A 26,826-nucleotide genomic window follows, 5' to 3' on the forward strand; every position below is an offset into this window, starting at 1 on the left:
ATCTAAGTAAGTTGATTCACAGTAGTGAATGTGTTGGTACATAGTAGTCACTTAATAAGTATGTCCTGAATTAAAGAATAAATGCATGCCTTATAACTCATACTGAAAATAGATCACAAATAAAAGTATGTTAGCACTGAATATTTTATGTTTAAACAGTTGAAGAAATGCCAACCTTACAAACATGTAGCATGTTGAAAACTATATTTGCATAAACCTTAATAAAAAAAACTCAACCCAGTAAAACATTTTGAAAGAGTCCCTTCAAAAATATAATATGATATATGTTTTGTTTATGCAATTTTATATGCCTTGAAGATTTTTTAACTCTAATAAGTGGTGCTTTTAAATATAAAATGTATTTTTTGAAAAAAGGATTCTCATACATTTCACATATTATTTCTATTTTTCCATACTGTTAAAACTTTTAATTTTAAAGTAATTTAATATACTAGACTTTGTTCATATTGACTAGTTGACTTTGTTTATATTGCATATATACTGTATTATACAGTGGTAAAGGGAAAAATTAATACTGTTATCATATCTTCACACTAATTAACCCATAAGTATTGGTCAATTTTTACTCTGTAGGTTTAACATTATAATGCAATATTACATCTAATTTTGTGCCACACAGTAAATTAATGACTCAGATAAAGTTTAGAGCTTCAAAATTATGTGTGTATGTACTTAGGATATTATAATTACAAATATAAAACAAACTTTAATTCTTTTCTCTTCTATTAATACTTTAATTATCCTAAACAAATACTCATTCAAAATATATACATTGTAGGGATGTGTGTTAGGTCTGAGAATATAAAAGTATATTACCTCCTAGGTAAAATAAACATTTTATTTCTCTAGAATTTCAAACTAAGATCATTCAATGTAATTTTGAAGCAATGCCTCACAATATCTACCTGCTTGTTTGACTATGAAGAGTTACTCAGAAGTAATGATAATATGTTTTCAATCAATTTTATTTTTAAGCGAGAGGAGGGGAGATAGTGAGACAGACATGCACATGCACCCTGACTGGGATCCACCTGGCAACCCCATTTTGTGGCTGATGCTTGAACCAACCCAGCTATTTTTAGCACCTGAGGCTGATGCTTGAACCAATTGAGCCACTGGCTGTAGAAGGGGAAGAAGAAGAGAATGGGGAGAGGGAGGGAAAGAGAAGTAGATGGTCACTTCTCCTGTGTGCCCTGACTGGGAATTAAACCAGGACAACCATAGCTGGGTTGATACTCTATACACTGAGCCAAACTGCCAGGGCTTCAACAAATTTTTCCTTTTTAAATATTTATAGTGATCAGTAAGAATTTTAGCCAGGGTTTTTAAATGTATTTACACATAGGTGAAAAAGAAAAAGAATTAAAACTGTGATAGAACAGTATCCTCATTTTTTTTCTTTACCTCACCTTGCATATCTGACCTATTCGAGAGTGAGTGGCTTTTCCAGTGTGTTCTCCATCTATTGCATTTTCACGGAAGAAAAAATATATTTTGTCATCTTCAGGATTGTCACTCTCCGGGATGAGGTGGGCACTAATAAACCTTGGATCTGAGAAACAAATTATGGGATATATATTAATTCACAGTTTGACAAATAATAACATTCATTACAGTCCATTTTTACTTTCTCTTAACTTCTACTTGACATATTTCAATAACCAATCTTTTCTTAGATCACTTTTTCAGTATATGTGAGCCAATCTTTGTGCATTTTAAAATATGATATACATTGCCTAGAGCTCATAAAAACATTTATCAGGGTTTTTTTTTCCAGAATGTTAGGAGTAGGTGCCAAAATCCACTATATGGTGCAAATTCATTATGGGGTATTAAAATTTTTGCAAACTTTAAGTGCTATCTATAACTTCTTATTGCCATCACCACTGTTCTTCCTTTCAAGCATGAATTAGTTTAAATCAAACTACCAATTAGACTACTCCAGTTTCTAGCACAAATTTGGTGGAAGGGGAGAAATGAGATCCACATAAAACAACAACAAAAAATCTTCTCGTGCTGTTCCCCATCTCAGTAAATAGCAACATCATTTACTAGGTACTCAACCCAAAAAACCTGATATCTCTCATTCCACGTTCTATCAGCACATCCTTATTCATCACCATTTCCTACCACATTCCTTAAGACCAGCTTCTCCCCATGGCCAGCAATAGACACCTAATAGCCTCCTTGATTCCATCTTCCCATCCTTGGCCCACTTCTCCATACAACAGTCAGTGAAACTCTGATATGTCACTACTCTCTCAAAATCCTCCTATATCTCTCTAAATCACTTACAATGAAATATGAATTCTTAGTGACCAAAAGCCATTTATGTTCTTCTACCTACCCTTCCTTCCATAACTCAGTCCTGGTCAGCCATGCCTCCCCCTTCTGGTTCTTAAACAAGTCAAACACTGTCAGCCCCACCTCAGATCTTTTCTCCCTGTGTACTCTCTGCTCTATTTGTCTTCAAGTTTGGGGGCCTCTTGTCACTCAGGCCTTTGTTCAGACATTACATTATCAAAAATGTCTTTATTAACTGTTCTCTTTAAAGCATTGAAATCCTTACTCAAGGGCATTTTTTACTTACTTTTATGCATTACTTTTCTTCCTAACATTTCCCATTACCTGCTATGATACATTTCTCTGTGTCTCTCTACAGCTAATCGTCATGCTTATTATCTTCTCCCACTTCACCTGATAGAACATAAATTCCATAAGAACAAGACTTGGCATGCTTTGTTTGATGCTATGATTCTAGAGTTTAAAACATAGTGAACATTCAATTAATATCTGTGCTAGGCAGGAAGGAAATAAAAATAATGAGATGACCTACATTATGCATAAGATATATTAGCAATATTTAGGGCCCTACCTTAAAAACTACTTCTGTAAACACTTGGGTTGATACAGCTGTGGCTCATACAAACTGTATAGAAATATGTACTAGATTCTTGACTTTAATATGTGATATACTAAGAAACCGAGTTTATCTCACTGAAAGCATATACGACATTGCAGGTATTTAAATTCTTACAGTAATCTATTTTTACTCCCATGATGTATTACGTTAACAATGAAATATATACACATAAGTCAGCATCATACTTAAGAGACCAGGAAAACAGTTCAGAATCTTGAAATGAGATATATTCATGTTATTGAGTCCTAATCTTTACACCTGTGGATAATCATTGTTATCATGCTTTCCATGATTGTAGCCTTCCTTCAACATTTGCTCTGGGACCATGCACCTACTGTATTTCACAGGACTGCACTCCACTATCCTTCTTAGGCAAATTATACAGACTTTGTAAGTAATGTAAAACATATGCAATATTACTCATTCACACTTAAAGTTCAGTGTTCCTCTGGAATAAGAGTAGGAAAATAGTGACTTAAATGTTGCAATCACTTTGCATCAGAATTTTTTTAAAGATACATAAAAAATGCATTACTTTAACCTTAATAATTGTTGCAAACTCTGTCGTCAAAAACTGGTACTTGTTCATATACATAAATATATTTGTATATATATGTTTGTGTCATGAGAAATGGTGAGAAAAATAATTAATATGCCAAGGTAGGAATTTTAATGTACAAACTAAAGAATTATTACCTCATTGGTGTAGTTATGCTCCTAGAAATGAGCTGTGTGTACACAAAATAACTCAGTTCAGTCACCTGCAACTTTTGTGACTTTTGACAATACTCTCACTTCTCAGATCTCAGATGCCTAATTTTCAAATCAGGTTTATTTCAAATTTAGTTATTTCAAATTGGGTTCTATTCACGTTGCATGTCATAGGTTATATAAAAACAAATATTTTAAACTTAAATAGTGCATGTGAAACCACTTTGTAAAATGTTAACAAATGCATTCTATTCTCCTCAGTAAATGACACTGAAAGGAAGCCTCAGTCACATGCTAAGTTTAAGGGTCCACATTATAACCCAGCTACAGAATTTTCAATTCCATTGATAAAAATCATACATTCCTTAACTTTAGACCTGGACAATGAAGAAGTTGGTCTAATATTACCAACTTCTTTTAAATATTTATAGTGATCAGTAAGAATTTTAGCCAGGGTTTTTAAATGTATTTACACATAGGTGAAAAAGAAAAAGAATTAAAACTGTGATAGAACAGTATCCTCATTTTTTTTCTTTACCTCACCTTGCATATCTGACCTATTCGAGAGTGAGTGGCTTTTCCAGTGTGTTCTCCATCTATTGCATTTTCATGGAAGAAAAAATATATTTTGTCATCTTCAGGGTTGTTTTTCATATAAACAAATAACTTCAAGAATTTCAAAAGGTAGATCCAACTACCTTTTCTTTTGTCACATATACATGCAAGACACCATGTAAAACACAAATTGAGTAATATATATCCCCTGTTCTCAGAAAGCTACAATCTAGCAAAGTGATATTAGAAGCACAAAAAAAATGACAAAAAAACGAACAATATTTTACATGTGAAATATTCTCTAGGTATTGGGCATGAGAGAGGCATTATCAAGCATCATGTTTATCTGTCTAAAATATGTCAAGATAATTATCACCTTAGAAATGTAGACTCTAGTGAGAAATAATTCAAGCAGGTTATTAAGTGTATTAATTAGTGAAAGGACCTTCAGTCCTAATTTTTCCTTCAGTATCTGATACTACAAGAATGGAGGATATTGTAGGCAAATTAATAACAGTTTGACATAGTTTCAGATATAGCCAAAAATGAAATTATACATAGAAAATACAGCCAAATTTATTAAAATAGATAAACAGAATACAAAATAATAATGCCAATTTATTATTACTTGTCTTCAAGAAATTTAGGTTATATCTTATATTGAAAAAAAAAAACATTCATTTTATTTCAAAATAAAATAGGTGTCTAGTTGATCTCTTCCAAAATTTAAAAAGAAATACTCTTCTAATATTTCAAATTTAGAAATTCTTTTCTTTGGCCAAAACCTCTGCTCATTATTCATTTTTTACTTCTTCAGTACCCATATTTTGCCTTCTCTTTTCTTGTGCTACTTTGTTCTCTTATGCCCTCTCTTAGTCCCTCAGTCTGGGCCTCTCCTCATGGGTGAATTCCCCTCTTTTGTCAGTCCAAACATCCTAATCAGCCATTCTAATTATCTCCCCTATGACCCTGGAATTTCTTAGCTTTATGAATGTTCACTGTACCTGCTGGCCAAGATCCCAGAACTTTCTTTGGTTTGCTCTTGTAACTAAGCAAGGATTTTTAAAAATCATATAATAATAGTAAATAGGTATGATATTAATTCACTTCATTTCTCTTAAATAAGAAACTTGGTCTCTCTAAGGAACTATTATAGATTATTTATTATAGATGTACTAACAACAATGTTTTAAATTTATTCTGTCTGTCTTAAAATCAATAAGGTACTACCATCTCTCTCTTTACTTTCCAAAGACAGACTTGTTGTTTGCTATATTGATAAGACCAAAGCCATTTAGTAAGCCCTTCCTCCTTTTTCTTCCTTCACTCCCCCCCCCCCCCCCGCGCCAAACACACACACATAACTTTTCTTGCTTTTTGTGGAGGAATAATCTATTCTCATCCTAGGGCCTCTCTCTATTTGTTCTTAACCCAATCATCTACAGACTATTACACCAACAACAACCTTTATTCATCATGCAATCACTCATTTTTATTTTTGCTTATCAGATATTTCCTTTTACTCTTTTTTTTTTGTGTGTGTATTTTTCTGAAGTTGGAAACAGGGAAGCAGTCTGACAGACTCCCACATGTGCCTGACCGGGATCCATCCAGCATGCCCACTAGGGGGCAATGCTCTGCCCATCCGGGGCGTCGCTCTGTTGTGACCAGAGCCATTCTAGCGCCTGAGGCAGAGGCCACAGAGCCATCCTCAAGCCTGGGCCAACTTTGCTCCAATGGAGCCTTGGCTGCGGGAGGGGAGGGGAAGAGAGAGACAGAGAGGAAGGAGAGGGGGAGGGGTGGAGAAGCAGATGGGCACTTCTCCTGTGTGCCCTGGCCAGGAATCCAACCTGGGACTCTCGCACGCCAGGCTGACGTTCTACCACTGAGCCAACCGGCCAGGGCTATATTTCCTAAGCACTTACTCTGTGCTCTGGATTATGGAAGATGAAGGGATATTGTGGTTAAAAGTGTTATTTCTGGGAGAAAATACCAACAATTAAATAGAGAAATTATGAAACTGCACAAAAAGAGCAAAGCTCCAAGTTTGGGAAGAATGCAGTAGGAAATAGAAGGGGCAGTTAATCTTGCCTTGAAGAAATTAGAAAAGGTTTTTCTTAGAAGGTATGACCCGTGATTCAAGCCCTGAGGAATAACCAGGCATACCCCAAGTAGAAGGAGGATATGTGCAGAGGTAGGGTTGCAGAAGGTATGTGCAGAGCATGTTGTGCACACAGTCAGTGGTCAGAGATGATGAGAGAAAGTTAAACAGAGTCCAGGATAAAAATAAAGTGTGTTCAGCAGTTTATTTTCTAATTTATTTGAGGGAAACCCTTGAATGTTTTAAACCTAGTAATTCCATGGTCAGATTTTTATTTTAAGGTCATTCTGGTTGCTGTAGAGAAAAAAGTTCTAGTGAGGCAACAATGAAAACAAAAAGATTAGAATGAAGGTTGCTGAGAAATAATGGTGACCTTGAGCTCTATCAAAAAGAAGACATATGCAGGGGTTATATGAAAGTAGAATTGATAGGATACATTCATTGATAAGGTGTCGAATATAAGGAATAATGACAAAAATCACGGAAAAGTTAAAAGAAACATCTGATTTAAATAACTGGTTGGAGAAAATTCCTTAACTGAGATAGGGAATACTCCAGGAAGAATAGAGCTGAGAGTTAGGAAGAAAGAGCTCAAAATTAAAAATTATTACTAAAATTTTCTGCCTGGGTCTCTCACTGTACTTTAATTCATCATAGCAATCAAGAAACTTGTCTACGTCTCTTAAAAATGCTTCTTCTCCTTCCTATCTTTCCATTTTGCTTAATGTTAACATCAACAACTGGAAATAAAATGTTATTTCTCCTTAAATTACCTCCATTTCCTTCAGGGCTTCTCCGTAGCACTCTACATTTATCATTAAACATATTCCTGCTATCATTTTCATTACCTTTCCCTGTTTTATAGTCCTAATGTTACCCTCACAATTCATTTCTTTTCTAATTTACAATTATACTTTTGGAATCATCTAACTGTTTTTCTATATGTATTATCTATTTCTTCTAAGCCATCTATACAGTGCTGCAGAAATAAGTATGAATGCATTTATACCATATATTTTCCAGAACAGATTTCAGATGCCATAGAATATGACAAAGTAGCACACATTAAACATAAATTAAGCAGAAAGGACAATACAGCTGATGTTACTCTGAGCCAGAAACAAAGCTAAGAGCAGTTAGCACATTCATCAATATATACACTCAAGACGAGCCACACTTTTACCTCCGAGTTTTCTAGCACAAGATGAAATAAAAAACCTTGTCAGTTATATTATTCACAGTGTCTCTAATATAGAAAATAAACTAAGGGCAATCAGTGTCATCCATAAACTAAATTTGAATTCTCTTTCCAGCAGAATTGAGCACTGTTCCTTCTTTAATCCCTGAGTGAAACTGTTTATCATTCTAAAAAGCACCATATCTACTATCTCTATAGGCATGAAGTTCATATAACATGCGTTTGCTTCTACCTCTCTTTTAATCCTTTTTATTTTATCCTCATTTTTCTATTTGTTATCAGAGGCATTTGTCCTATATTTCTTCCTCTCACGCCTTCAGCTCCTACATAGAACAATTATCCCCCTAAGTGTATTTTATTTGTTTTATTTTTTAATTGATTTTAATTTATTGTGCTTACATAGATTCAAGTGTCCCACTGAATATATCTCCCTTCCCCCCACCCCCATGTTCCCCTTGATACCCCCTTTGACCCCTCCCCCCTTCCCTTCAGGATTTGTTGTCCTGCTCTCTATAACTCTGTGTTATGTGTATATAATTTCACTAATCTCTTTCCCTTCTCTGATCCCATCCTCTCCTCCCCTTCCCACCTATCTGCTTTTCCTCTGGTCCCTTTGATCCCACCTCTACTTCTATTCCATTCCTCATAATTCACATTGTTCATTAAATTCCTCATATGAGTGAGGTCATATGATATTTTTCTTTCTCTGTCTGGCTTATTTTACTTAGCATAATAGTCTCCAGGTCCATCCATGCTGTCACAAAAGGTAAGATTTCCTTCTTTTTCATGGCCACATAGTATTCTATTGTGTATATGCACCACTGCTTTTTAATCCACTCATCCACTGATGGACACTTGGGCTGTTTCTAGAGCTTGGCTATTGTAAACAATGCTGCCACAAACATGGGGGTCCCCTAAGTGTATTTTGAATCTACCCCTCTGCAACCACCTAGATGTAGGTCCTTATCTCTTCTCTCCTGGCAGTAACATGCAATCTGTTTTCCCTGCCTCTGGTCTCACTTTCTAACCATCTAGTACTTTCTATTGCCTTTTGACAGACAAATCATTACTTGGCTCCTAGTGCATCTTCCTCAATTAAAATTCATAAAGCTCTGTTTGACTCACTTCTTTTCTTTCCCTTTTCTTTGTGTAAGCTGGCCTTTTTTATTTTTGCTATTTTTTCCAAGGCTAAGCACAATTTCTGAAACAGAACATTGTTCTTGAGAAGTGAATGAATTATAATCTCTTCAACTAAAATGTATTGGATTTTTTCTTTTTGTGCTGTGACTTTTTTCCCAAAATTTATTTTTTAATTACAGTTAAAATACAATATTATATTATTTCAGCTGTGCAACATAACAATTAAACATTTCTATAGTGTACAAAGTGATCACCCTGATCTGACTAGTTGTCATCTGACCCCATGTACAGCTATTACAACATGACTTACTATGTTCCTTATGCTGTGCTTTACTTCCCTGTGACAATCATTATAACTGGAAATGTGCATAGTTTGTTTTTTTAAAGAAAGAATGAAACTTTTTTTTTTTGTATTTTTCTGAAGCTGGAAATGGGTAGGCAGTCAGACAGACTCCCGCATGTGCCCAACCAGGATCCACCTGGCATGCCCACCAGGGGGCGATGCTCTGCCCATCTGGGGCGTTGCTCTGTTGCAACCGGAGGTATTCTAGTGCCTGAGACAGAGGCCATGGAGCCATCCTCAGCGCCTGGGCCAACTTTGCTCCAATGGAGCCTTGGCTGCAGGAGGGGAAGCGAGAGACAGAGAGGAAGGAGAGGGGGAGGGGTGGAGAAGCAGATGGGCGCTTCTCCTGTGTGCTCTGGCTGGGAATCGAACCCGGCACTCCTGCATGCCAGGCCGATGCTCTACCACTGAGCCAACCGGCCAGGGCTCTTTTCTTGTTTTTTGACATTGTTTATTAAAACTTCTGGAGAACTTACTATAGGTTCAACAATGTTTAGGTTTCTGGTTAAAGAAATGCTTAGACATTTTTTTAAAACTGCAATTATTTCTAAGATTTATTACACAACTACAGTTTTTCAAATGGTCTTCTGAAATTTTATGAATGTTCTTTTAATCTGGCAAAAGTGTTTCTTTCTTTTTTGATTGCATCCTTTTGTGTTGGACAATTAATGCAATAAAATTAATTATGTTTACAATTTTTTAACGTTAGATTCCACTGATAGGATTAAAGTACAGAAAGCATATTTCTCTATTGTATGTATCTAAAAGCAATGCATATGTTAGAGAGCAGACTATCACTGTCCTAAAAAACTTGGAGCAGTTTAATAACTTGCCCTGTCATCAAAAATTCCCTGTGGAAAAGTTTTACCCAAAGTCATTCAGATTGATCTACTCTATTAGTTTTTCTTTAGGAACCTAAGAAAGTTCAGGGCATTCCAAAAATAGTTATTTTACTTCTAGTTGCTTTCATCAAATGGCACACAGAAATGAAAAATCAAATTTATTTGTTCCTTTTCCTTTTAAAGTTGTGTCTGTAATGTGCTAAAGCAGAGAATGCCTATTTCCAGTCTCTGGATACATATTTCTGATTTCAATGTGGATGAGTCCATTGAAAGAACATGCATGATACAGATCTTTTTATAATGTAAACAGTTACAATGCCCCTAGATACCTTGACACATTGCAATGTTCTCTATTCTGTAAAATTACAATTATTTAGCAAAATCTTTGAGACTGTACGATTTGAAAATATTTCTTGTGATGCGAAGCAGGAAGTTAATGTGGATGTATATTGAAGTTGACTTCAAAAGAAAGTGGCAAAATTCACTTAAGCAAGATCAAAGGGCATTAATCTCATCAGCACAAAACTGCAATACAAACACTATGAAAGATAAATAAAATTGGAAAGGATTCTGTCATCTGGATAGCTTAAGTGGTATGCCTTTGGGGAAGAAACTTTGCCTTTACAGGTATTGTGGTACTTTTGCAATGCCCTGAGCAGAAGCTGAACAAATAAACATACTTAATAATCTTGGGCCAATGCTATAATGTGAAGCATTGAATCTATAGTCAAGATAATAGCAACAAACACTGGGTACATATACTTCTCCTTCCTCTTCCCCTTTATCTTCTTTACCACCCCCTTGACATTCTTCCCCATCTCATCTCACAAATGGCATTTCTTGCAAAATTCACGTTTGGGCAGCACCTGCCACTTGTAACAGTGCCACTCTGTCGAAATACTTTTAGCAGCTGCAAATTAAACTGTCCTTCAGGTGCGATCTCACACTTAATGAAAATGACACCTTGGCACAGGACACGCTGCTCCATGATTCATTTGGCAGCTTGAGCTTATTTAAATAATGAACACATTTTGCTGCTCTCAGTATTAGGATCAATCTGAATCTCTCGTGTACAGCAACGTTGTGACCGGCATTTGGCTGGACCCGTCTCTCTTCTACAGGCAAGCCCACAAAGAACAAGAGCATACAGCTAAAATTGTAGAAATACCTTTTTTTTGAAAATAAATTAAATTTAAATGATGATGAGTTAAGGCTTTTAGAGTATATATAAATTTAAAAGTTAGGGCATATATTGGGTTTCTAGAATATAAATTATACGTAGTTCATTAGAATAGAGGATGAAATGAATAATTATAAGCTGCCTTGTGTAACTGCTATGAGGACTAGTTTCACACAATGAAACAGTTCTCTGTAAGGCATGTTAGGAGGTTTCAGAGCAGAGAAAAAGGAACACAAATCATAAACTCACTGTGGAAAAACAACCCAAATTACCTATCTCTCTGAATCATTTGTGATATAATTTACAAGAATAAAAGGAAGGCTCAAAAATTTGTATTGTTCACCACACATGCACACACACACACACACACACACACACACACACACTGTTTTCTTCACATTAAAAGGTGATCCTACTGATGTTATGACTATTCATAAAGGAAATCCTTACTAAATACATATCTTCAAATACCCAAAAATCTCCCTTCACTGTAATTATATAAAAACTGTTTTGTCCTGGCCTGCGGTGGCACAGTGGATAAAGCGTCAACCTGGAACACTGAGGATGCTGGTTTGAAACCCTGGACTTGCCTGGTCAAGGCACATATGGGAGTTGATGCTTCCTGATCCTTCCCCCCTTCTCTCTCTCTCTCTCTCTCTCTCTCTCTCTCTCTTTCTCTCTGTCCCTCTTCTCTTTAAAATAAATTTAAAAAATTTAAAAATAAAGCTGTTCTATCATAGGAATCAGAGAAAACAGTAGAAACAAAGCTTCTCCCACTAATTAGATTTGTAACTTCAAACAGTTAATTAATGTCACTGAGCCTTAGTGTCCTTACCTGTCAGAAGTACCCAAGTACAGTTAGGCAAATAGGTTTGTGAAATTTGTATTTTTGGGGTTTACTCACTTTCATTGTTAAAAATGGCGCTGTCCACGTGAATGGCCGTTGCTCAGGTGATACGGCTAATTGCCTTTCTGCTTGGGAAGGGGCTTGGTTATGCTAATGTGTGCTAGAGGAGGAGATTTTGCTCCAAAAAGTTTTAAAAGGAGGAGCCAGGAGGTGATTTTTTGGGGGGAGACCACATTGTTGCAGGGAGAGAGACCACGTGGTGGGTGGAGGAGAAGCAGCAAGATGGAGGCTGCTGAAGGGGAACAGAGGGGCGGGGCTTTCTGAGCTCTGCTGAACTGGTGGGGCCTTTGATTCTAGGAAAACTCAGATGTGTCAGTACCTTTGTGAGTGCTGAATGAGTAGGTTTTGGTGCCCATGTGTTTGTTTTTACTCACCAGACGAGTGTGAGGCTAGAAATATTAATAATAAAATGGCCCGCAAGTTTTTGACTCCACAGTTTCTTTACGATCTGTCTGAATCAAATGTGAACCTGTATGGGCCAGGCAGCTGTGATGGTGGCCACGGTTACTGGCCTTACATACACATCTCTGAGAAGTGCTCAGAGCATTACACTGGAAGAGACATATATAAAATCTCTACATCTGCATATATGTCTTCCTTCTCTCCCTTCCTTTCTGTCTGTTTTTCCTACCTGCCTACCTATGTCAGCATATCATTGGCCTTCAAACTTGATAGCTGTTGTTATAACACTGTTCATAAAACTTTGAGGAAAATTCTATATAAATATGTTTAAAAGTTAATGGTAACATAAACTTTGATTATTAATGAAAGCAAGTTGAATCAGTAGCCAGCTGATGGGGAAGCAATCAATCTGTTAAAGACAACTGAGAAGAACAAATTGCAATTTAGGTAAACTGAAAAACTCCATTTTTAAAAAATTTAAATATATTTTAAATATCACAGCCTTAGGTTTCAAAACACTGAGAAGCTATCTAGAGCGGGAATTGGTGATGGGGAAACAACATCCCCAGGTGACAGCCAGCCACCCTTACTGGTTACTTCCCTTTTCAGCTTTGCTGCAACATAAGGGGGAAAGTGTCCCCCAAATCAAAAGACCGTGAATGGGAACTTGCAGCACAAGGGAATGCAGGGAATGCAGCACAAGGTCATCCCGCATTCCTAGCTAACAGCCTACGCAGAATGGATATATCATTTTTGGCTGCGGAATAGAAAAACCTCTGGCTGCCAAGGAACAGGCCTGGAAAAACTTTTGATGCTTAGCTGGCTGGGAAACTATGAACGGCTCCTGGGATAGTTTAACCCGAAGAAAGGTTGAAGATGAGTCATGTCACGAAGGAGAGAAGGGCTGATTATGATGGAAGATGAGCCTGAATGGTAAGTAAATAATAGGTACTATTTACTGTGCTCTTTCCTCAGGCTCTTTATACATTATTCTAATCCATACTCATCCCAGAGGAAAACCTGACACTAAAGTCCAGCGAATGCCCAGAGTGTAAGCTAGTACACAAACAAGAGCTGAGTTCTTCCTATTGCGACACACAGCACCAAGTTTTACACATGCATTTTGCACTATATCCCTGCGTTGCATATGCTTGGACGTTATTTGGTTATTTTGTTTACTCTTTCAACAAAGAAATCAGTTTTTAACATTAATAAAAAATTAGTGGAAAAGCTTGCTGTATTTTACCACTGTAAAATAAGACTGTTTGAATTAAAAGGTCATAACCAAATCAAACTCTCTGCAGCTTTTCTCAACTGAAGGCAAATTCTGGGGAGGAAGTGAAAAGCCTTCGGGATATTGGATTTACAAGAAGAAACATATGAAGTCATCACAGACATCGCTGTGGTGTGCAACGCCTCCAACTGTATGTGTCAAACCAAATCAGTGACCTTAGGGACAGTTGCCCTTATTGAATCCTGCAGTCAGAGGCAACGTTCTTCCACTTTCACCTTTTCAGTTTCATCTCCCATAACTACTTAGCTGGCTTCTCTTACCAATTTTACCCTGAACGCATTTTTGAGTGTATTTTTCCTTTACTTATTTTGTCCTAATTAAAGTTTTCTCATTTCTCTCCTAAAGTATTGAATTGTCTTTTTGAAAGATCCACCTACCTCAAATCATTCTTCTCAATCAACACTTCAGAATTTTGCCAGTATGACTTTCTAAATACACACTCAATTTTATTGGTTTTCTAGTGGCTAAATAATTAAATTCAGACTCATTTATTTATTTACTTTTTTATTTTGAAATTTCAGTGAGGTTGGTACAATATTTATATTAATTTAATGTGTGCAATGTAAAAGTGACAACATTGCATGGCCTTGTACTGTTCACTGGAAATTATTGAAAAGTATCATCAAAGTCAACAACAACATAAAACAAATATTTTTATAAAAACTGGAGTAAAGATAAAGGACAGGAACAAAAAGCAAATCATGAGCTCCTTTCTCATATCACATGGGCATGATGAAAGAGACTATCAAAATGAACCAGAAACTAAAAAGAGCAGCAACATCGTTCTCTACACTGACTTAGAGAAAGATACATGTATTTAAAAGCTTCAAGAAGAGGTTTCCTCTCAATGCTGGGGCTTGAGTTGCTACGCTGTTAGTCAAGCAACACTAGGGGTGCTGTAATAATGTTTTGAGGACTTCCCTTGTATTCTCGGTCGACAAATTAATTTATACCATATGTGTACTCAGCATCTTTGCAACATTTACATTACTATTGCTTTTAATTACATTAAGTATAGGTAAAATGATATGTGTGTATAACCATTATGAATACTTAACATTATTTTGGCTGCTAAATAAAAGTATATAAAAATAGAGAAAGTAAACACTTGAAAATATACCACTCGATGGTTGCTGCCTCTTTCCTTTTCGTGCAAAATTTTTTTTTTTTTGGTTATCTTAATCCATTTGATTGCTTTATTCCTAGGCTATTCTTCTTTGCTGGAGCATCATTTGTTGGTTGACTTTGACCATGCTCATGTAGTATTGCATATTTAGTTCTTTAGTAAAACTCACTGATCTCCATCATTTTTACACTTGCTCATCCTGGAACCTCATCTTTCTCCATGCCACCTTATATATTAGAGTCACTCAACTCAGAAGCCTGGCATGAGTCTTGACTTCTCCTTCCTCTTTATTGACATTTTATCAACAAAGTTTTATTTCCATCTCTCTTCCAAATATCTTTCATATCTATCTTTATCATTCATGTCTTAATTTAGGTCCTTAAAGTATATCCATCTTTTTGATATCTTTTTAAGTTTACTTCTTATCAGTCTCACTTTTCTTCATTTTTTTCTCTCATAATGCCAAGAGTGATTTCATCAATATTCAATTTGTTTATGCCAATTTATTATTTAACATCTTCCTTCATACAGTTTGTTTTTGGTGGGAGTATAAAATAGTCTGGCGGTTTTTTATAAAACCAAACACATGCCTACCCTATGATCTAGCCATTCCATTTCTAGCTAATCAAGAGAAATGAAAACATATGTCCACAACAAGACAAAATGTTTATAGCTGGTTTATTAAGTCCAAGTATCTATCAATAAAAGAACATGATACTGTGATATATCCATACTATTAAATACTGCTTGGAAATAAAACAAAATAAAATTACTGATATAAGCAGTGACATGGATGAATTTCAAAAATAATACATCAAAGGAGTACATATGTACAATTCCATTTCTATGAGTTTCTAGAATAGGCAGGAGTAATCTAATGTGGAAAATACAGAACAGTGTGTTCCTCAGCTGCACGGGTATGGAAACTGACTGGAAAAGGGCAAGATAGAACTGTCTGAAGTGTTCCCAACCTTAATAGGTACTTTGATTACAAAGCTGTGTCATTGTCAAAACTTAATGAATAGTACACTTAAAATTAGGGCACTTCACTGTATATAAATGTTATAAAAATAGAAAAACACATGAACAAATATTGAACTCATATCACTATTAATTATATTAAGGGTGTGCTAATGTCTGATATCTATTTTGATTTTATTAAAAAATGGTTGATGGATGGAGAAAAATAAATGAATAAATAGAAAAGTGATAAATTATAATAATTTATAAATTTATCATATCTAGGTATTATTGGAAAATTCATTTAACTTCCTGAATTTGAAATTTTTCTATGCCTCCTGAAACAAAAAGTCATTTTTTTCTAAGTTCAGCAAAAGTGAGCTTAGGTAGATAAAAGTATTAATATAAATTGAAAAAAAGAGAATGTGTAAATACAGTAATTATAGTAAGTAGTAAATGAATCGTTTACTCTTCACTAATACTTACCTTAGTGGCTCCATCTGAAACTCAAACTAGAGAAAAATAAAGAAATTCAAGCATATAACTGAGCCTTTGAAAGTAAATTGGAAATAAATATTTTGTGTGTGTGCATGTGTTTTTTTTAAAAAAATTCATCTTGTATTTTGGTTTTGTCTCTCTGTTTTTCTGATTGATTTATTTCTATCCTGTTTATCTTCCAATCATTTCTCTATTTTGGTGATTTTCACAAATTATAGGAACATGGTGCTGAGCACAAAGTAGGGTTTAGGAATGTAAGTGGAATATAAATCTCATTTAAACTAAATGAATATATCACTAAGCAATATGACTATTTTGTTATTATTTGATAATTATCTCCCAAAATGTGGTCTCTTATCTTGTAAATATGTAGTCCTTTTTATTAGTTGGTTATAAAAGAAGCAAATTCTTCAAAATTTCAATGTGGGAATGATATAATTATGTATCTTATTTATTATATATTAGAATGACTTTTTCCATTGCAGATTTTGGGAGTTGTATATAATATCCTGGTATTTACAAAAACACTATATGTAATGATTTAGAGGTCTGTGTTTTATAATGATAAATATAAATTAAAAATATGTTGGTGTCTTTAGGTTTAGTCCAGGTTCCTCAACTATAATGTTTCTAGGCATTTCTATAATTTTTGACATTTATTCCGATCTAATAGCAGAAAGTTACAATATTTATAAATTAGTCCCTATATTAGGTCTTCAGTGAATAAATTCATTCTACTAATGCACTCATTTATCATCATAAACTATTTTTATCATTTACATTGTTTATGAATTATGTTAAGTATAAATCACTATATGATTAAATAATTTGTTTTTTGAAATCAGGTGTGATTTTATGAAGGAAATAATCTCCAGAAAGAATATTTTTGTGACCTCATATGGTTATGCACACATATGACTGCACACACACACATATATAATATATGTATTTTTGCAGGTAATAATTTGCATATTAGTTTTGATTACTTAAAAACATCAAGGACTTAATATACATTTTTTTTCCAGAAAAGTTCTAAACATTGGAAAGTTTTGGAAAAAAGCAATTAATCTTTCACATTGTCATTACAAGAAATGTCACCATGGAGAGAAATTAAATAGAATATGCATAATATAAACTGTACGCTCTTAAAATAAAATTATGCTATCAACAGAGTCCCTGTTCACAAAGTAATTGTGCTGTTTTGCATATAGTACAAATTAAAAATTACTTTTGGACTAGCATAAATAAAACCAAGGCAGCAAACTTGCCTTTCTTATCTCTAAAGAAGATAGAACTTTATATTTAGAAAAGTCATTGCTCCATAATAAGTAATTTATATGATCTTAATCAATGCCTGCACACTAAAACTTTCTCTTAAAGAGAAAATTGGGAGAGGTTCAAGAAACATGGTATTACCTAACTGTCCTTATTTTAAATTATAGCACTTTTTCTTCCTTTTGCCAAAAATTTTATCAATGTTTTAGACAGTGTGCTTACTGTGCTTAATTAAATGAGATGAAACAAGTATAATTAAGTGTGTGTGATTTATTTTCTAAAAATTCCAGTGCTTAAGCAATGAGCTAAAAAAATTCACCACACCAAAGAGATATAGTACAGGTATAATTTAACCCCCTTCTGAGAAAAACATGCCAATGCCCTCTTTCAACTCTTTCTTAAAACCACAGTTCTTTCTCACTCATTGGTAGTATTTAAAATAAAGAGAACTATATAAGTTTATACATTTCATAAAACAAATACATTTTTTAAAGATCTTTATTTATTCATTTTAGAGAGGAGAGAAAAAGAGAAGGGGAGTGGAGCAGGAAACATCAACTCCCATATGTATCTTGACCAGCAAGCCCAGGGTTTTGAACCAGTGACCTCAGCAACCAGGTGGATACTTTTATCCACTGTGCCACCACAGGTCAGGCCAACAAACACATTTTTTGAAAGCCAATTATATAAAAAGAATGAAATCAGAAATCACTGACTGTGAGAAAATATTTGCAAAAGACATCTGATAAAGAACTGTGACCAAAAATGTACCCAAAATTCTGAAAAGTCAATAATAATAATAACTTGATTAAAATGTAGGACAGAGATCTTTTTTTAAATTTGTTGTGTTTACATAGTTACAAGTGTTCCCCTGAATATATCTCCCTCCCTCTCCCCTTTGAGTTCTCATGATATCCCCTTTGTCTCCTCCCCCCACCACCTTCCCCCCTTCTCCCTATGATTTATTATCCTGCCCTCTATCTCTCTGTGTTATGTGTATATATTTTCTCTAATGTCTTTCCTTACTTTGATCCCCTCCTCTCTCCCCCTTTCCCTCTGAACATTTTTCCTCTGGACTCTTTAATGCCTTCTTTGCCTCTCTTCTGTTCCTCAGTTCACATTGTTCATTGGATTCCTCATATGAGAGAGGTCATATGATATTTTTCTTTCTCTGCCTCCCTTATTTCGCTTAGAATAATAGACTCCAGGTCCATTCATGTTGTTGCAAAAGGTAATATTTCCTTCTTTTTCACAGCCATGTAGTATTCCATTGTGTATATGTACCACAGCCTTTTAATCCACTTGTCTACTCATGAAAACTTGGGTAGTTTCCAGATCTTGGTTATTGTAAACAATACTGCAATAAACATGGAGGTGCATATATTCTTTTGAATCAGTGATTTGTTATTCTTAGGATATATTCCTAGAAGTAGGATAGCTGGGTCAAAAGGCAATATGATTTTTAATTTTCTGAGGAATCTCAATACTGTTTTCCACAATAGTTGCACCAGTCTGCATTCCCACCAGCAGTGCAAGAGGGTTCCCTTTTCTTCACACCCTCACTAGCACTTGTTATATGTTGTTTTGTTTTTGTTAATGAGCACCATTCCAACAGGTGTAAGGTGGTATATCGTTGTGGTATTAATATGTATTTCTCTAATAATTAGTGATGTTGAACATTTTTTTATATACCCATTTGGCCATCTGTATGTCCTCTTTGGAGAAGTGTCTATTCATTTCTTTTGCCCATTTTTTGATTGGATTGTTTCCTTTCCTGGTGTTGATCTTTAAAAGTTCTTTATATATAGATTTGGGCTATTAAGACCCTTATCAGACATGTTGGTGAATATGTTCTCACATTGTGTGGTTTGTCTTTTTATTTTGTTCATATTGTCTTTTGCTGTTCAAAAGCTTTTTCATTTGATAAAGTCCCATTTGTTCATCCTGTCCTTTATTTCACTTGCCAGTGGAGTTAAGTCAACAAATATATTGCTGCGAGAAATGTCAGAGAGCTTACTGCCTAAGTTTTCTTCCAAGATGATTATGGTTTCACAACTTACATTCAAGTCTTTTATTTATTTTGAGTTTATTTTTGTGAATGGTGTAAGTTGGTGGTCTAGTTTCATTTTTTTGCATGTTTTTGTTCAATATTCCCAGCACCATTTGTTAAAGAGATAGTCTTTACTCCATTGTATGCTATTATCTCCTTTGTCAAATATCAATTGTCTATAAAGGTGTGGGTTTATTTCTGGGTTCTCTGTTCTGTTCCATTGATCTGTATGCCTGTTCTTATGCCAGTACCAAGCTGTTTTGAGTACAATGACCTTGTAGTATAACTTGGTATCAGGAAGTGTGATACCTCCCACTTTATTCTTCCTTTTCAAGATTGCTGAGGCTATTTGTGTTCTTCTTTGGTTCCACATAAATTTTTGGAATATGTGCTCTAAATCATTGAAGTATGACAATGGTATTTTAATAGGAATTGCACTGAATTTATATACTGCTCTGAGTAGTATAGTCATTTTAATGATATTTATTCTTCCTATCCATGAACATGGTATATGCTTCCACTTATTTGTATTTTCCTTGATATCTTTTGTTTTATAATTTTCCAAGTACAGGTCTTTAACCTCCTTGGTTAAATTTACTACTAGGTACCTTATTTTCTTTTTGTTGCAATAGTGAAGGGGATTGTTTCCTTAATTTCTCTTTCAATAGTTTGTTGTAGGTGTATATAAATGCCACAGATTTCTGAATATTGATTTTATATCCTGCCACCTTCCTAAATTCATTTATCAGTTCCAGTAGTTTTTTGACTGAGACTTTAGGGTTTTCCATATACAATATCATATCATCTACAAATAATGATAGTTTTACTTCTTCTTTTCCAATTTGGATGCCTTTTATTTCTTTTTCTTGTCTGATTGCTGTGGCTAGGACTTACAGGACTATGTTGAATAAGAGTGGTGAAAGGGGGCACCCCTGCCTTGTTCCTGATCTTAAGGGGATTGCTTTTTATTTTTGCCCATTGAGTATGATGTTGGCTGTGGGTTTGTCATAGATGTCCTTTATCATGTTGAGGTATGTTTCCTGTATTCCCACTTTGCTGAGAGTTTTGATCATGAATGGGTGCTGGATTTTATTAAATGCTTTTCTGCATCTATTGATATTATCGTGTGGGTTTTTCCTTCCTTTTGTTTATGTGATGAATCACATTGATTGATTTGCAGATTTTCTACCAGCCTTGACTCCCCAGAATAAATCTCACTTGATCATGATGTATGATTTTATTTCATGTATTGCTGGATCCAATTTGCTAATATTTTGTTGAGAATTTTAGCATCTAAGTTCATCAGGGATATTGACCTATACTTTTCTTTCTTTGTAGTGTCTTTGCCTGGTTTTGGAATGAGGATTATGTTTGCCTCATAAAAAGAGTTTGGAAGTTTTTCTTTCTCTTAAATTTTTTGAAATAGCTTGAGAAGGATAGGAATTTGTTCTTCTTTGGATATTTGGTAAAATTCACCATTGAAGCCATCAGGCCCAGGGTTTTTGTTTGTTGGGAGTTTTTTGATAACTGTTTCAATCTGTTTTGTGATTCTTCTAGATTGATTTTTAAATGTTTATATTTTTCAAGGAATTTATCAATTTTATTGAGGTTGTCCCATTTAGGGGCATACAGTTCTTCATAGTATTTTCTTACTATCCTTTGAATTTCTGCTGTGTCAGTTGTTACTTCTCCACGCTCATTTCTAATTTTATTTATTTGAGCCCTCTCTCTTTTTTTTCTTGGTGAGTCTGGTTAAAGGTTCATCAATTTAGTTTACCTTTTCAAGAACCAGCTCTTGGTTTCATTGATCTTCTGTGTTGTTGTTGTTGTTGTTTTTGCCTCTATGTCATTTATTTCCACTCTGATCTTTGTTATTTCCTTCCTTTTACTTCCTCTGGGCTTCTTCTAGTTCTTTTAAGTACCGGGTTAAGTTGTTAATGTGAGTTTTTTCTTGCTTCTTAAGGTATGCCTGTTATGCTATGAACTTCCCTCTCAGGACTGCTTTTGCTGTGTCCCATAAATTATGAGTTGGTGTATGTTCATTTTCATTTATTTCAAGGAAGTTTTTTATTTTTTCCTTGTTCTCATTGTTAACCCATTCATTTTTTAATAGCATGCTATTTAGTCTTCAAGTGTTTGAATGGTTTTTATTTTTTATTGTAGTAGATTTCTAGTTTTATGCCATTGTAATCAAAGAAGGTGCTTGATATGGTTTCAATCTCCTTAAATTTATTAAGACTTGTTTTTTGTTCTAACATGTGGTCTATCCCAGAGACTATACTGTGAGCACTTGAAAAGAATGTATATTCTGCTGCTTTGGGGTGAAAGGTTCTGAAGATATCCATTAAATCCAATTGATCTAGTGTGTCTTTTAAGGATGCTGTTTCTTTGTTAATTTTCTGTTTGGAGGTTCTATCCATTGATGTTAGTAGGGTATTAAAATCCCCTACTATTATAGTATTGCTATTAATCTTGCTTTTTTTTTGTCCATCAAAATCTGTTTTACATATTTAAGTGCTTTTATATTAGGAACATATATATTTATAATAGTTATATCTTCCTGTTGTAATACTCCTTTTATCATTATGCAGTGACCTTCTTTATCTCTTTCTATAGCTTTTGTTTTATTGTTTTGTTTTGTTTTTTACAGAGAGAGGGATTGATAGGGACAGACAGACAGGAACGGAGAGAGATGAGAAGCATCAATCATCAGTTTTTTCTTGAGACACCTTAGTTGTTCATTGATTGCTTTCTCATATGTGCCTTGACTGTGGGGGTACAGCAGACTGGGCAACCTCTTGCTCGAGCCAGCAACCTTTGGTCCAAGCTGGTGAGCTTTGCTCAAACCAGATGAGCCTGCACTCAAGCTGGTGACCTCGGGGTCTCGAACCTGTGTCCTCTGTATCCCAATCCGACACTCTATCCACTGCGCTACCACCTGGTCAGACTATGGCTTTTGTTTTACAGTTTATTTTGTCAGATATTAGTATTGCTACCCCAGCTTTTTATTCCTTTCCGTTTGTGTGAAATATTGTTTTCTATCCCTTTACTCTCAGTCTAATGTATCTTTTGTTCTAAGGAGTGTCTCTTGTAGACAGCATATGTATGTGTCCAATGTTCTTATCCATGCAGCTAACCTATGTCTTTTGATTGGAGCATTTAATCCATTTACACTTAAGGTTATTATTGATACTTATTTATTACAATTTTATTCTTTAAATCTATAATCCTCTTTTTCTCAATTTCTTTTTTCCTATGCTCTTTTTACAGCAAGTTCCCTAACATTTCCTGCAGTACTGGTTTGGATGTAATAAATTCCTTGACTGGTTCTTTTGTCTGGGAAGCTTTTTATTTCTCCTTCAATTTTAAACAATAGCCTTGCTGGATAAAAAGTCTTGGTTGTAGGCTCTTGTTTTGCATTATTTTGAATATTTCTTGCCATTTCCTTCTGGCCTCAAGTGTTTCTGTTGAAAAGTTGGATGTTTTCCTTATGGGAGCTCTTCCATAGGTAATTGACTTCTTTTCTTTTGCTGCTTTTATTATTTTTTCTTTACCTTTTAACTTTGCCTCATTGGGTTTCTCTTTACCGGGACTCTCTGTGCTTCTTGAACTTGTGTGACTTTTGCTTCATCAGTTTAGGAAAGTTTTCAGCTATGATTTCTTTAAACAGGTTCTCTATCCCTTGTTCTTTCTCTTCTTCTTCAGAAACCCCTATGATGTGGATGCTCATTAAGTCCATCGATTTTAGCTTTGAGATTCTTATAAGTATCCTAACAATCATTATTTTAAACTCTGCATTCGGTAATTGGTTTACTTCCATCACATTTATTTCTTTTTCTGGGGATTCTCTTTGATTCATATGGATTACATTTTTCTGTCTTCCCATTTTTTTGTGTGCGGTTTGCAAGCTTGTTGGGATTGTGGGTCTGAGGTTGGTATATGGAATGCGACCCCTCCTCCAGGGCTTTATCCCTCAGCCTCTGCTGGTTGCTCGATTTTTCATTTTCCTAAACAAATAGAGCCATTTAAAAGTCTTAATTTCCTTCCTGTTTGTTTGCTGAGCCCAGCAGGAAACTTCTGTGTTTAGGACAGGGGTAGTGGGCGTGTCTTGTTCTTTAGCCCCAGTTGAAACTCTATCCAGGAATGCGGTTGGTGTGACCTCTGAGAACCAGAAGTGTGGTTTCCCAGTTACTCTCTGGGGGCAGGGTGCATTCTCCATATCAGAAGGGGGAGGTGTAGCTCAGGTCTCCCCGGAAACCTGAGTCACTGCCTCTCCCCTTTACTTCCTCCTTTTCAATCGGCCTGCCTTTCATGTTGGTTGGAGTTGGAGAGCTTTTTGGGGTGGGTCAACTGGGTCCACACTAGGCTTGTGCTGGATTAGGGAGCAACCCTCTCCCCCCAGCTATGGTTGCCTTGACACTGGAGAATGACTCAGCTCAGGTATTTTTCTATCATGTTTTTTCCCCTGACTCAATTTCCCCACTTTCCTCATGCAAGACCAGTTCTCTCATCCCTCCTTACCCCCAGAACCCTAGGCAGGTGGTTGTAAGCAATATTTTCTGCACTGGCACTTTAAGGATGCAACTTCTTTGCCAGCCGTTTCCCACAGACAGAAATTCCACTCTTCTCCCCACTCAATGCTGTCAGGCTGTCTCCTCCAGTCTCTGGGTTTCTAGGCTGGGGCTCTGGTCCTGAGACTGAGGACCACCGCCTCTCAGGGTCTCTCTTCCTGCAATAAAAATCCCTCTTGACCCTCAGCCGCCCGTCAATGCTGGGAGTGGAGGAGTCCCTGCCGCATCCCTGCACTTCCTACCAGTCTCGGTGTGGTTTCTTCTGTGCTCTTTGATTTTAAATTCCTTTTCTTTTAGTCCAAAGTTGGTTTTTTACAATGATTGTTCTTAAATTAATTTGTAATCCAGTTTGGTCTCATGAAGTGGCAGTTTGTATGTCTGCCTACTCCACTGTCATCAGGACAGAAGATCTTAATAAAAATCTAATCAAAGAAGATATTCAGGGTTCTGATAATCATAGCAACATAGGTAACTGTGTTACTTGAATCTTCCTTACAGCTCCGTTAATATTACAACTAAAGTGTAGAGAAAACATCATTATTCAGAATCACCTGAAATCTTGCTGAACAGAAGTCTTAAAATTAAGACTACAATAAGAACTTCCATCAAGACTGGTAGGAGGGCTGGAGATGAAGATCCAGCTGTTCATATACTCTCTTGTGGCAGATAAAAAATAGGAAAGATATCTGGGATTCAGAGGTCTTGAGAAACAAAGTGTCCCAGCCCCATACCAGGTCTCTTATCCCAGGATTCCAGTACCAGGAAGAGAGGTCCCTATAACGTCTGGTTGTGAAAACCAGTGGGGATTGTGACTGAGTGAAACAAAGTGTTCCTGGAGTTCCAGGTATTCCTCTTAAAGGGCCTGTACATGAACTTGCTCAAACTCCCTTGCTCTGAGTTATAGCACTGTGGAAGAAGGGACATATGGGGAGGAATTGAGTTGTCTGGCATCTAAGCAAAGAGCTAGAGGGGCAGTTTTCTCCCAGACAGAAGTGCTGGCAGAGGCCATTGTTCCTTTGCTAACCCTCCACCAACATAGCCAACGAATGGGCACCATGTCTAAGTCTCCTTCTACCTGGCTAACATTTTTGGACTCACCATAGTTATTCCCTGACCCCACCCCATCCAACTCGCAGGCCCAAACCAAGCAATTTCTAGTGGACTTTCCATATAACTGGCCTGTCATGGCTCATGCCTTAGATTTTCCTAAAATCTCTTATACAAGCAGCATCTGGCCATAGTATGTTTTGTACCTATTGCTAAGTGGTCCCAGGCCAGCATATAATGGTAGCTGACCTCAGTTCACAACTTAGCTTCTCTTGGGCTCCTTCAAGACCAGCATAAGAAGTAGATATCTGCAGATCACTTTGTAGTTCATGTTGGGTGGCCCCATGCAGGGCACAGCTTGCAGCTGACCTTGGCCTACATCTCCTGGGAAGCCCCAGAGTCAGTACACCCATCGGATAGCTTCAGACCACGTTGAAGCACAACTGAATCTCCTCCACAAGGGACACATTCCAGAGGCATAATACACAGGCAACAGAGTTCCACCAAAACAAGTCCTGCTTTGTGAAGTACGTCTCTGTACAGCTGATCCTCTGCAAGGTCACAGCTAGTCAGCATGGCCAATCAACCTGGGAGTAAATCCCTCAGATGCCAACATCAAACAAGATTCAAGAACCACAGGAGGCTGTATACAACCCACACAGGGGTTGAGATACACCTTGAGTGCCTAGCTGTGGTGATTAGGGATATCGTGTCACTGGACCATACAGGACTCCTATTATATAAGGGGACTCTACCAAGCACAGGCGATGTAGCAGCTTTACTTAGAAACAAAGAAACTTGTCTCAAATAATAAAAAAAGAAGCAAAACTTTAGAAAAAGAACTAAAAACAACAAAGACAAGCAATCTACTAGATTAAATTAATACCATTGGTTAAAAGAATGCTCAATGAGCTCAGTGAGAACTTCAACAAAGAAATAGAATACATAAAAAGAGGTAGAAAACATAAAAGAAGAACCAGTCAAAGTAAAGAATAAATTAACTAAAATGACAAATACATCACAGAAACTCAACAGTGAAGTAAACAAAACAGAGGGTCAAGTTAGAGATCTGGAAAATACAGAAACAGAAAACACCCAATCATAACAGTAAAAAAAAAATAATAATAATTTTAAAAATGAGTATAACAGTATAAGGAGCTCCTGGGTCAACTTCAAGAGTACCAACATTTGTTTCATGAAGGGGTCAGTAGGAGAAAGAAAGCAAGAATTGAAGATCTAAGTGAAATAATTATGATGGAAAACTTCCTTAACCTGGTGAAGGAAATAGACATACAAGGAAGCATAGAAAGTCACAAACAAGATAAACCCAGAGAGCCCATGCCAAGATACATCATAATTAAAATGTGAAGCATTAAAGACAAATAGAGATCTTAAAAACAATAAGAGAAATGTTAGTTATCTACAAAAGAGCTCTCATAAGACTGTCAGTTGATTTTTCAACAGAAACTTTGCAGGCCAGAGGGACTGGAACAAAAATATTCAAAATGATGAAAAGGAAGGACCTACAACTAAGATTACTCTATCTAGCAAAGCTATCATTTAAAATAAAAGGACAAATAAAGAGATTCTCAGACAAAAAAAAACAACAAAAAACTAAAGGAGTTCATTACCACCAAACTAGTATTACAAGAAATATTAAAAGATCTTCTTTAAGAAAAAGA

At 35.8% G+C, this 26,826-nt stretch overlaps 1 protein-coding gene across 2 annotated transcripts in view; it reads right to left on the reverse strand.

Moving 5' to 3' along the window:
* The window catches only part of SEMA3A (semaphorin 3A), a 612,798-nt gene that overhangs the window by 47,859 nt on the left and 538,113 nt on the right, over positions 1-26,826 (reverse strand). For both annotated transcript variants that reach the window (XM_066353930.1, XM_066353929.1), the window contains one exon: positions 1,431-1,573. In XM_066353930.1, the coding sequence (XP_066210027.1) occupies positions 1,431-1,573 (143 nt within the window). The remainder of the gene's footprint in view (positions 1-1,430; positions 1,574-26,826) is intronic.

The sequence above is a fragment of the Saccopteryx leptura genome, chromosome 12 (genome assembly GCF_036850995.1).
Source record: "Saccopteryx leptura isolate mSacLep1 chromosome 12, mSacLep1_pri_phased_curated, whole genome shotgun sequence".
Lineage (NCBI taxonomy): Eukaryota > Metazoa > Chordata > Mammalia > Chiroptera > Emballonuridae > Saccopteryx > Saccopteryx leptura.